The 12108-nt window shown below is 42.2% G+C and overlaps 1 protein-coding gene across 1 annotated transcript in view; it reads left to right on the top strand.

Annotated features, from left to right (window-relative positions):
* The window catches only part of LOC117945770 (furin-like protease kpc-1), a 209638-nt gene that overhangs the window by 20492 nt on the left and 177038 nt on the right, over positions 1–12108 (top strand). Inside the window, 1 exon segment of the mRNA XM_034873469.1 lies at positions 10070–10162. Coding sequence (XP_034729360.1) covers positions 10070–10162 — 93 coding nt within the window.

The following is a 12108-nucleotide window of genomic DNA, read 5'->3' as shown; positions in this document are numbered from 1 at the left end:
TGTGTGTGTGTGTGTGTGTGTGTGTGTGTGTGTGTGTGTGTGTGTGTCTGCTGTCCCCCCATGTCCCCCAATAGTCCTAAGACATTCAGGTCAGGTTATTTGGAGTCTCTAATTGCACATAAAAGTGACTGTTACATTATGTTAATGCAATTAGTACATTGTCTGTCTGCAATATTTTTTTAGATTACAAATACAGAAGACAAACAGGTCTGATGTGAATAGATTAAAAATGCTTGGAGAGCGAACAGTGCTAGTCTTATGGCATCTTATCTTTCCATTAGAGATTTAGCACCGCCTCGTGCTCATGTGGCTGGTCGTCATAGTGTCGCGGCAGGAAACTGCCGTGACCTAACGCGGCACACACACGGCGTGGAAGGTGTGTTGTTTTTGGTTCTCGGCATGTGGCCGGTTGCCAGAAGACAAATTTAATTTCAAAAGAAGTTGGAGGGAGCAAAAAAAAAACACTGCAAGCGAAACTATTTAAAAATGGCGGGTTTGTTCAGGACACCACCTTCCTTCGCTATCAATGATGACGCAGTGAATATTAGGGGTGGGGGTAAAAATCTGCAGTATAGCGATATTTTCCGGGGCAATACTGTATCGATACACAGGGGCCAAGTATGGATCTTTTATTATATAATATATATGTGTTGGTCAGTTTGTCCCTTTATTTTGCAGCAATAAAATTGAAATGAGATAAACAAACAGAGAAATGTTTCTTTTTAGATTAAACAGACGTTGACTAAGATTCCTTTTGGGGACATCATTTGAAATTGGGAAAAATTGGAAGTTGGAAAAAAGTTTATGAATTGCAATATATCGCACAATATTGCAATATGTTGAAAATCGCAATAATATTGTATCCTAGTATAAGTATCCTGATGATATCATATCGGGAGGCGTCTGGTGAGTCCCACCCATAGTGATGATTGACATTTCTCTCCAACCAATCAGTAGTCTGTGGGTTTTCAAGTCACCTTTCGGTATCTCCTCAGTCAGGGCTGTAGTACTCGAGTCCGGTCTTGGACTCGAGTCCGGACTCAAGACCGTTTTGCTATGGTCTTGGACTTATCTTGAACTCGCTAGTATTTGGACTCGGACATGTCTTGGTCTCGGCCACTGGTCTTGTCTAATATGGCTCTTGGTCTCGACCAAGTCCAGGTCTCTTTATTATGTTGGTAGTAATATTGAAGGGAAAGTGAAACCCAAAATGATTGTCTTGATACTGTCATGCATAAGACCTTTTTCTCCTGTCCTGGACTCGGTCTTGACTCAGACTCAAACCTCTTTGGACTTGGCCTTGTCTTGGACTCAAGCCTCTTTGGACTTGACTTGGACTCGACTAGTCCTGGTCTTGGGCTTGTCTTGGACTCAACTAAGGTGTTCTTGACTACAGCCCTGGCCTCAGTTCACTTGGAACTCCAAATAGAAAAAAGTACCTGTCGGTAAAGGTAAAAGTACCTTTTCTTTTCTTTTCTTTTTTTTTTTTTATCCAAAAAGGCGAGTAGAGGCGAGTCGAGCAGGCGTTACTTGTAATCCTGAAAAGCTTAAACTTTCAATCTGCATAGGACAGACACAGACCCAAACCCAATTATTATACACAAATTATAGTTTGGATTTCTTCTAGTGGTAACAGTGATGGGCATATACGTTGCATTGTGGGAAGTTTTCAGCACCCTTTTCTTTCTATTTTGTTCTTTTGTTCCATTCATCACTACTTTAAGCTACCATTGCTCATGTAAAAGCATTTGATGATCTACTCTTTTATTTAATCCCCAATGTTTTCGACATTGTTTCAACTTACTCTTTCTTTAATATACACAAAATAACAGTATTCTTAATCAAGATACTCGCAAAATGATTCCTTGAACATACAAGTAAGACAAGAGTTGTTAATGATGGGACAGTTATACCTGTGTAATGATACTTTTACATTAAATTGATATCAATGTGTCATTGACATCTGTCATGACCCAGGATTTTTGATTTCCTGCAGCAAGATATTCGAGCCCACGTTATCCTTTTGAAAGCTTTCCGTACAGCAGCAGCAGCACTGTTATGCTAATCCCCTCTTCATCAGTGCCTTGGACTAAGGTCATTCGTTGGAGGGATTCAGATAAGCTATCAAAACCTTGAGCCGAGCATCCAGTGGTCCTGTCAGTCAGCAGATGCCTCTGTTTGGAGGCTGAAGGTCTAGTTGAATTGAGGTTGTTGGCCTCGGTCCGAGAAGAGGGCCACGGGTCAGGTTGCTGTGTGACCCGTATCATTGTTACAGAGTTCATCTCCACATCTTAGACGTTTTTTCAAGTAGTTATTGTTTCTCTCAACTTGGATCTTTGCATTTTAACCAATTGGAAACCAGTACAAAAGTCTACTGTATACATGGTGTGTTTACACTTTATATTATCACTGAAGGCATCAAAACTATGAATGAACACGTGGAATTATGTACTTAACAAAAACGTGTGAAGTAACTGAAAACATGTCTTATATTCTAGTTTCTTCAAAGTACCCCCCCTTTTCTTTTTTGATAGCGCTGTAAACCCTTGGTGTTCTCTCAATGAGCATCATGAGCTAGTCACCTGAAATGGTTTTCACTTCACAGGTGGGCCTAGTCAGGGTTAATCAGTGGAATTTCTTGCCTTATTAATGGGGTTGGGACCATCAGTTGTGTTGGGCAGAAGTCAGGTTGATACACAGCCGACAGCCTATTGGACGACTGGTAGAATTCATATTATGGCAAGAACCAATCAGCTAAGTGAAGAGAAACGAGTGGCCATCATTACTTTAAGAAATGAAGGTCAGTCAGTCCGGAAAATTGCAAAAACTTTGAATGTGTCCCCAAGTGAAGTCACAAAAACCATCGAGAACCACAACGAAACTGGCTCACTTGAGGACTCCCCCAAAGGGGAAGACCAAGAGTCCCTCTGCTGCTGAGGATAAATTAATCTGAGTCACCAGCCTCAGAAATCGCAAATTCCAAGCAGCTCAGATTAGAGACCAGATGAATGCAACACAGAGTTCTAGCATTAGACACATCTCTGGAACAACTGTTCAGAGGAGACTGCACGAATAAAAGAACGTTTAAAATAGCTTAAAAAATGTGGGGAACAACGCAGAGAGTGACATGTATAACGTGGAAAAAAATGATCAAAAAACATTGAAAAAGGGACAAAAATGTCAAAGCAACAAAAAGTGTCAATAAAAAAAATTATACAAAATGTTAAAAAAAAAAGTTTTACATATTGAAAAACAAAAAGTTTAGACGCTATTTATCAGATTATTATGAATTTTGTCTGCCATTTTGATTTTTTTTTTTTTTTTTTTTAGATTAAATCCAGTTTCCTGTTACAAGTTGCCACATTATTGATATGTCTTGTTTGACATAATTTGCCATTGTTCGTGAAAGTATCATTAACCAAATCTAGTGCACACATCATCTCCAGGTGACCCTACCCTTGTCACCATGGCAACAGGAGACATTTAAATGTCTGTAATTCAGTGGTCAAGGATGAATTTTGCAAAACTTCATGGCAGTGAGAGCAGTACTATAGAGCAGTTTTGGCTCGAAATCAGCATCATGCCTCTAACAATGTGCATACTACGGGTCAAATTAAAAAAAATAATGAACTTAAGACCTTTCGATGCAACCTGGACACATCATCAGTTATGTAACCCGGGAAATCGGAACATCAGAAACCCTCGCCCAGGCGACCCAGCCAGGGTGATCAGGTCCAAGTGTCTAAGTAGCTTGTGCGGTCCACGGATCACCACGGATTATGTAACAAGAAGCCCCCCCCCAATGGACTTTGGCCTTTACAAAGCATTGGACTGCCTCGCTAGTTGTTGCTGCTTGCTATAAGAGATAGATCCCTGTGCTGATGACATCCGCAGCAGCTCGGCTTTGCCGGCAGCAATAGTCCCCCCCCCCCCCCCCCCCCCCCCCCCCCCCCCCCCCCCCCCCCCCCCCCCCCCAAGGATCCTCTTCCCCAGCAGAATAGGTTGGATGGGCTTGGTAGGAGGTCAGAGACAGAATGAATCAGGGATTTGATCCGGTTCGGCTCAGCCATTCATAACCTTGACCACGAGATCTTCCGATCTATTGCCTGCTGCCATTGGGTCCACGTCTCCTGTAGTCTGCAGATCAAGTCATAATAAAAAACAAATATTGTTATTAAAATGGCAAGTTAGAGGATTTTGTTCGTCTTGCTGGAGGTGTGCACCATCTGAATGCTCTCTAGCTACTACTACTACATTTCCATGACAACAAATCACTCCACATTGTCTCACAGTTGACAGGGTTAATACAATATTTGGTTTGATTTGACTAAATTAAATAACAAATACTTTCAAAGTAATAGAGACAAATAGAAGAAAGGCCACTATTTATTGATATACTGTATATTGCTGTTTATATTTATATTTTTTCTCAGTTTTTTTTTTAAATGTTCAAATACGTGCATTTTTTTTTTTTAGGATGTAATAAACATAAGCAGTCATTTTTCAAAATAAAAGCTAGCTAATGTCCCTCCACTTATTTTTAGTGTAAACATCTGTTCACATAGACATACCGTATATATATATATATATATATATATATATATATATATATATATATATATATATTGTATCAATATTTTTTTAAATATCCATCAGGATAATTTATAATGACAAATAAATGATTCTGATAAACAAATATTTAAAAAATAAAAACGAATGGTCAACCATGTTATGAGTGTTGCTGTTGCATAGTTTGTCCACCAGATGACGCTCTGCAATTTCACTATTTGCAACACAATGCAAGAAATTATAATCATATTATTTTAGCGAGAAATCATAAATAACCACAAATAACTAATGTTAGGGAAATCTGTTTGTTTCGTGCTTCTGGATTTTTAAAATGAATATCGGCCGACATATCGGCACATCGGATTTTTTAATAACCAAATATTCGTATTGTATCGCCGTTAACATCCTTACTAGGATGTGGAGGATTTATTTGGTTTAATTATCAGTGTTTGTATAGATATTTTTGGGGGGAATTAATTGTTTTATCTATAAAATGTGAGAAAATAATCCTCAAATGTTATTTGTCAGAGGATGTAGTCAGACAAAAAGTTGACATTTCTAGTTCACACTCACACACATACACACACACACCACAGTAGCATTGTTTTTTTCAATAACCAATACTCGATGAATGTTAACATCGGTCCCGCCACCTATAGCAGTCTGTAGGATCGGTATGTTGATTGATCAGCGAAGTAAAGATCCATCTCTAACTGGACATCCCAATTCACGTCAAGCTTACTTAGTGCATCGTGTAGTGATTCAAGCATTGTGTGTGTGTGTGCGCGCGTTTGAAAACCCTCATGATTAGTGTTCTCAGTGACTGTCTGGCTGCTGGGGTTGATTTGTCCGACAGTGCTGTGTGTCAGGCGGCCTCAGCGTCCACACTGGAGAACATGAGTGAAGGAGTGGATAATTGATAGTGACAAGGCGCTCCCAGCCTTAATTGCTGCCGGTGAATTAGATTACCTTTTCAAAGTGCCTTCATTAGCAGAGGGAGAGCCATACCAATAGTCCCCTGATTGGCCTCATATTGTTTTGCTGTGAACCTGCTCTGGCAGGGCACGGGGATCTGTGTCTGGTAGTGTGTGTGTGTGTGTGTGTGTGTGTTTGGTTATGGATAAAAAATTGCTCACAAATTTGTATGTGCAGCTGGAGTTCCACTGCAAATTATTTGTTTCTTAAAAAACTTAATTTGTCTTGTTGTAAGAGTGAATATCTTATTTTAAGTGTTCAATTTTACAATATAATCTTAACTTAAGCAAGCGTGTCAAGTGAAATGATCTCGCTGCATGGACAATAATAATTCCACTTGTTCTGAGTTCTCTTAGATTTAGTGTTTTTATCCTACACACCTCTTTTTTGTAGCTATTTTGTTTTTTAAGACCAAAGACTGCATTCACAATTTTGTGTTGGTCCGAACAAATTACAAAAAGAAATTGTCTCACTTAGCTGTATTGATATCAAGCAAAATAGCTTAGGTTTTAATTTATACTGTTTATTGATCCCCATTGATTTGCCAATGTTTTGAGATACCAGCCTTTACAGTGGGAGTGAATGGGAAATTTCAATTAAAGGATCCAACTACAACATTCCTCCACAGAGGAAGTAGTCCCTTGAGAATCCGTTGACGGTGATATCTGAAGACTAAAGTGCGGTTAAATGCGTCTGTTGTCTGTAGATGCGGCTGTGGCTTAGCAGGTGAAGCGGGTCCACATCCTGTGTTGCTCACTGTCATCGGTGCGTGAGTGTAAAGAGCTTTGGATATAGTCTTTTGACTTTTTGTCTAAAAGAAAATGCTTTCTTTTAGACAAAGCTAGAACTGTACATGGATCTAAAATTGGCAAGTACCTGGGTCTTTAAGAAAAAAACCTAGTCTCGCAGTGTCAGACCTTCCTCCACCACGCTGCGAAGGAAGGTCTGGCAAGTCCACACGGTATTCCGGGATGGGAGAAAAACGTGGACTGGTTTATTGGCATTTATTTAAGCCAATCACAGTTGTCTTGGGTGTTGCTAAGCACTGGAAGCAATAAGAGTGCCGCTGCAAAATAGCCCCGGGAAAGAACTTGTGTTGGTGGAACATGTGTACGTTCAAAAGTAGTTTTAGTTGAGCAACAGAAAGCTCCAATAGATAGTCTAGCTAGCTGTCTGGATTTACCATGCAGAGATCTGAGGACCAGGTAACCACAGTCCTCAGATTGGACAGATAGTCTAGTTAGCTGTCTGGATTTACCCTGCAGAGATCTGAGGACCAGGTAGCCACAGTCCTCATATTGGACTGATAGTCTAGTTAGCTGTCTGGATTTACCCTGCAGAGATCTGAGGACCAGATAACCAGAGTCCTCAGATTGGACAGATAGTCTAGCTAGCTGTCTGGATTTACCCTGCAGAGATCTGAGGACCAGGTAACCATAGTCCTCAGATTGGACAGATAGTCTAGCTAGCTGTCCGGATTTACCCTGCAGAGATCTGAGGACCAGGTTACCATAGTCCTCAGAAATCCACTGGAGGTTAGAAAGCCAACACAAAGAAAGTGGAAGGTAAGGTACTGTAGATCCGGCTCAAAACGAGGGACACCCGGCAGTTCTTCTGGCAGCACTGGAGCAGTCCTCTAAATGAATTGTCCTCGATATAGACTAGAAACCCAGACTGAGACCCAACTGGTACTGCACGTAACGAATGCCAGACAATGAATTAGAAAATAAGCATATCTAAAGCATAAGTAGACATTTTTCAATCTTTGGTGCTAAAAACAACAAATGACTAGAACTTCCCGCTGGTGGCAACCTTCCCACAGGTGGACAGAAGAGAGAGGGAGAGAGAGGGAGAGAGATGGAGAGAACCCAGCGTAGTTCCCTTTTCGCTCACAGCCACATGATCAGGACCATGGAGAGCGACAAAGATTGTTGTGCCAGTATTCTGTTGGGTACCCAAAGTAACACAGACATTTTTTCTGGAGAGACATAATGCCGAGTTCAAATGTCTTTTTTTCCAATGCTGTGGCCACTGCAAATGGAATGTATTGATGTGGAGACAGTAGAGACAGAAATCTCAAACCCTGGAAAAATAGCACCACAATATATATGTATTGCTATAAACCACTGAAGGTCAGTGGGGAAAATACCTACCATAACTTTGGGCAAGCAACCCTTTAATTTCTCATTTTACTGATTTCTGTTCGATCTTGTGTCTTATTGCGTCTTCAGTATGGATGCATGGTATCAGGACCAATACATATTTATTAAGCATATTAGATTTTTGCCATGACTGATGCACATGAATTACTGTTTCTTTGTCAATGTCATGACATTTAGCGTCAGTTACATTATAACTGACAGTATTGGAACAGTATTATACATTATATCACAGCAGGATGCAGACTCAGTTTTAAGTGCCAGTGCAATCCCTGGCCTCATTACTTTGATTAGAAGTATTCCAATGAGTTCCATGGTGAAAAAAGCACTGGTATCTGATCGGTACTCTGTATTGGCAGATACCCTGAGTAGAGGAATCATTGATAAAAGGTGGATTAGTGCATCTCTGCTATTCAGCACATCCATCTGTTTAAAGTCAATTTTTACTAGTGAAAATCTTGCAGGTAAGGCTTTTAGGATATTTTTATTTTTTAGCTAATTTGAGTGAGCGCTGAAAAAGCATCCAAATATCCAGAGTGCTAAAATCCGGGGCTTTTTTTTTTTTTTTTGAATGAAAGTAAAAATGCCAGGAACTTCTATAGTAGAAATCCTCTGTAGATTCCAAGAGGAATTTTTTCTCCCCCAGTGAATTCAAAGGTCAAGGTTGGTTAGAGCATCCATAGGGTCTCAGCAAGGGGGATCTGTTTTTTTTAAAGGCTTACAGTTGAAGAGAAGTTTCTATGACCCTGCTGCCAGTAGAAAAAAATAAACACCCTAAAGCTAAGGGAGGATAGAAAAGGGATTTTTACAGTGACAGTAGAGAGCACCTATCATTCCATGCAGAGACGGTGACATGAGCATCTTCTTAAAAAAAGCATTCTGCCCTAACCCAAAAGTCCCAAACCTGTCTTCATCCCCTGCAGCACCCGTTTCAGCTCCAGACATCTTTTCTTACCATTTCCATATCATATCTCCAGTCACTGCTCCATCACCGGGCTCCCAGTACCCCCAACCCCAAAAACCCCATGGCCTCACCGTCCCTTTCTCCAATCTCTCCCCTTCTCTCCCTTGCTGAGTTAAATGAAGTGTGCCGGCCTCAGGGGAGTCGCGTGTGCTCAGTTCAGCTCAGCTGGGCTGCCAGCGCTATAAGCGTACTGTGTGATTATTGTCAGAGCAAGACTTCTCCACCCAGGAGGTCTGCGCTGATGGGTACTATGTCACCGGGGTACAGTCAGCCATGGAGGGTGGGATGAGAGAGCAAAGGAGTGATAGAAACCAGGGTGACTAAAGGACACAGGGAAAGAAGGGAAACTCTGTTGGTGGGGCTGATGGGATCGAGGGAGGATGGGGAACAAGCACACGGGCAAAGAATCATCAAACGATAAAACAGCCAAGCTGAGCGAGGGAAGACGGATGTATACCTATCACAGCAGACAAAGACAAGGGAAGACGCACAGAGAGTGATATAAAGGGTGAGAAGCAGAAGGAGAAGAATGAGAGGCAGCAGGGAAATCAGCAGAGAAGAGAGACAGAGGGAGGGATGGGGAGGGTGGCTGAAAGGAAAAAGGCAAAGAGAGAAATTAGAGAGAAGATTTTAGAGCAAGTGATGTGTGCTGCGATTGTTTTCTCTCTCTCTCTTTCTCTCTCTCTCTCTTTCTCTCTCTCTCTCCCTCGCTCTAAATGGTCGGGATGTGGCCTGTATCTGCCGGCAAGAAGGAACTCAATTTGGGACAATTTACTCTGCAGTCTCAGCCCTGATGCACCTCAGGGACAGAGAATAGAGAGAATGAATGTGAAGGGAGATAGAATCAGCAGCAAGCCACGTACACGCGCACCTACACACACACACACACACACACACAGAGACACGCACAAAGTGCGCCTTGGACACAATTGCCGGCGAGTAGATTTCACTTAGTTAGTTCTAACTCTCCCAGGCGGTCAATACGATTTGAGTTTATAAGGCTTGGAAATGAAAAGCCCAGGATAAGGTTAGATAAACTGTCTGCTATTTGATTTTGGCCCACCTCTTGCAGGAAAACCCACACAAGACAGATGGCTGCAGGGGATACGCTGGCATCTTGTTGTTCAAAGGGTCATACGGGTGATTAGACTGAATGCGTTATGTGTTTTGACCCTCACACTGTACATGTATCAGTCTCTCTGTAATGATAAAAACACTCTATGAATTTCCATGCATCTTTTGTGTTCTTAGCATATACTGAGTTTTGGAGGGCACAATATCGTAACGCATTCTTAAACAACAGGCACTCAAACCAAGCAAATAATGTGTTCTGTAACCCTTATACAGTATATAACCCCCCCGATTATTTTCCTGACCACAATACTTGATTCTACCCCGACAGGTTGGCAGCCTGGAAGATCTGTACACCCTCAGAGACAGCAGGGGGCGCAATGAGAGAGCCACCTTTGAGAAAAGACTTTTGACCACATTAGGGGTAAGTATTTTAACTTTTCTGTTAAATAAACACCTCTTAATACCCCCCCCCCTCCCCATCACACATTAGGATCTAGAAAGAAGATCAAGCTGTAGGTTACCAAAAGACGCCGCTGTGAGGTTGTTTTTTTTGTTTTTTTTGGCCTGACTGTCTGTGTAACACAGCGGGAAATGGATTTGTAACTACAGCAAATCAGAGCGTTCAGCTACTTAGACGTGACTGTTTGATACATTTAACACGGCCACGTCAAGGTGAATTCACACCCTGGCATCGGGTTCTGATTTTACACAGCATGTATATGCAAATGGGAGTTCATTTGGCCGGCGTTGCTGTTTTAATCAGGGTCTAGTTTTGATTAGCTGGGAAGATCGGGGGGGGGGGAAGAAACAGAGCCATGTGGTGAGTAACGGCTGAAAGTTGTTTACCTTCATTGTGTAGCTTTGTGTGCCTGTTCCATCCGATATCACTTTGTGCCCCCCCCCCTCCCTCGCCACCTTCACCGAGCCTTTCTGTATCACCCTCTGAGCCCACAATGCAGCCTCCTCACAGGGCTTTCGTTGCCACGGAAACCGTCACCCACAGAGACATCCCATGACAGCCCAGGGAGGAGGGGGGAGGGACAGGAAGAAGGGAGATGCAGCTTTGGCCCCTGTCCGTTCTCCTGGGTGCAACGGACCTCTGGCCCTTCCCCAACACACTGCCCCCTCAATGACACACACAAACCCAACGCACGAAACACAGAAAGGCACACGTGCATGCACCAAAACACACAAAGCAAGAGCAAAAAACGGACAGCGGGTAAAGGAGAGAGAGATTCCCAACTTTCGGATTCCGAGTTATCATCTGAATCAGCGTGCGTGTGATTAATTGAAGTAATTTATGCACAATCTCCAGTGACTCCATGTATGGTTCATGATTTCATTAAACTGTAACTCTAATTACTTTTCTACCATCGTAACTTTAGGTGAAAATGAATTTGCACGCCTAAAATGTCCCACATTTGGTAATGAGTCCTAAATTTAATGGATTGCACAAATAATGTTTTGAGATAATGAACAATTGCATCTCCTTCCCCGGCGCTGTTGCATCCTTAAATATCTTGCACTGAAGTCTGTTTCTTGGCTATGTTCTTTTTATGCAAACAAATCACTTTCAGCATCGAGCCAACAACAAATTCTCCATCACCAACTTGAATCCAATTGGAAACTTTTAAAATAATGCCTTAGTCCTTTGAACAATCAGACTAATAGAATCCCCTTTAGAAGCATTTTCTTTAGGCTCTAAACGGTCAATATTGTAATAGGTATACGCAAGATGTATTTATGGTGGGTAATGTGTTGCCAAACACAATAACAGTGTTTTGGCTACAAGAGCTGGCCTGCTGCCAATGCCTGAGCTACTGTATACTCCCCCACCCATCCCCCCCACCTCTGACCAGGCGTCTGTCTATACAGAGCGGTGTGCTGTTCTTCCCTCTGCATCACACACTGGGCTTTGCTTTGCATTGCAGGTGGGTTACATTACAGTGCTTCCTAATTACTGCACAGTGTGTGTGCGTTTGTGTGAGGTTTAGTAAGTGGTAACTATGAGACAGAGGTAATGTTAGTTTAAAGGTCCCATGGCATGAAAAGGTTACTTTATGAGGTTTTTTAAACATTAATATGAGTTCCCCCAGCCTGCCTATGGCCCCCCAGTGGCTAGAAATGGCAAAAGGTGTAGACCGATGCCCTGGGTGTCCTGCTCTGCCTTTGAAAAAATGGAAGCTCAAATGGGCCAATCAGGAATCTTGCTCCTTATGACCTCATAATGGGCAAGGTTACTTCCCCTTTCTTTGCTTTGCTCACCCGGAGAGTTTGGCCCACCCATGAGAAAGAGACATCATGGCTTTCAAATGAGGAAAATGTTAGTTGGTCAACGCCACACCGCCTGCCTCCACCTTAGCGCCC

The sequence above is a fragment of the Etheostoma cragini genome, chromosome 6, assembly GCF_013103735.1.
Source record: "Etheostoma cragini isolate CJK2018 chromosome 6, CSU_Ecrag_1.0, whole genome shotgun sequence".
Lineage (NCBI taxonomy): Eukaryota > Metazoa > Chordata > Actinopteri > Perciformes > Percidae > Etheostoma > Etheostoma cragini.
Note: the sequence above shows the minus strand (reverse complement) of the source record. Positions and strands in the feature narration are given on the sequence as shown.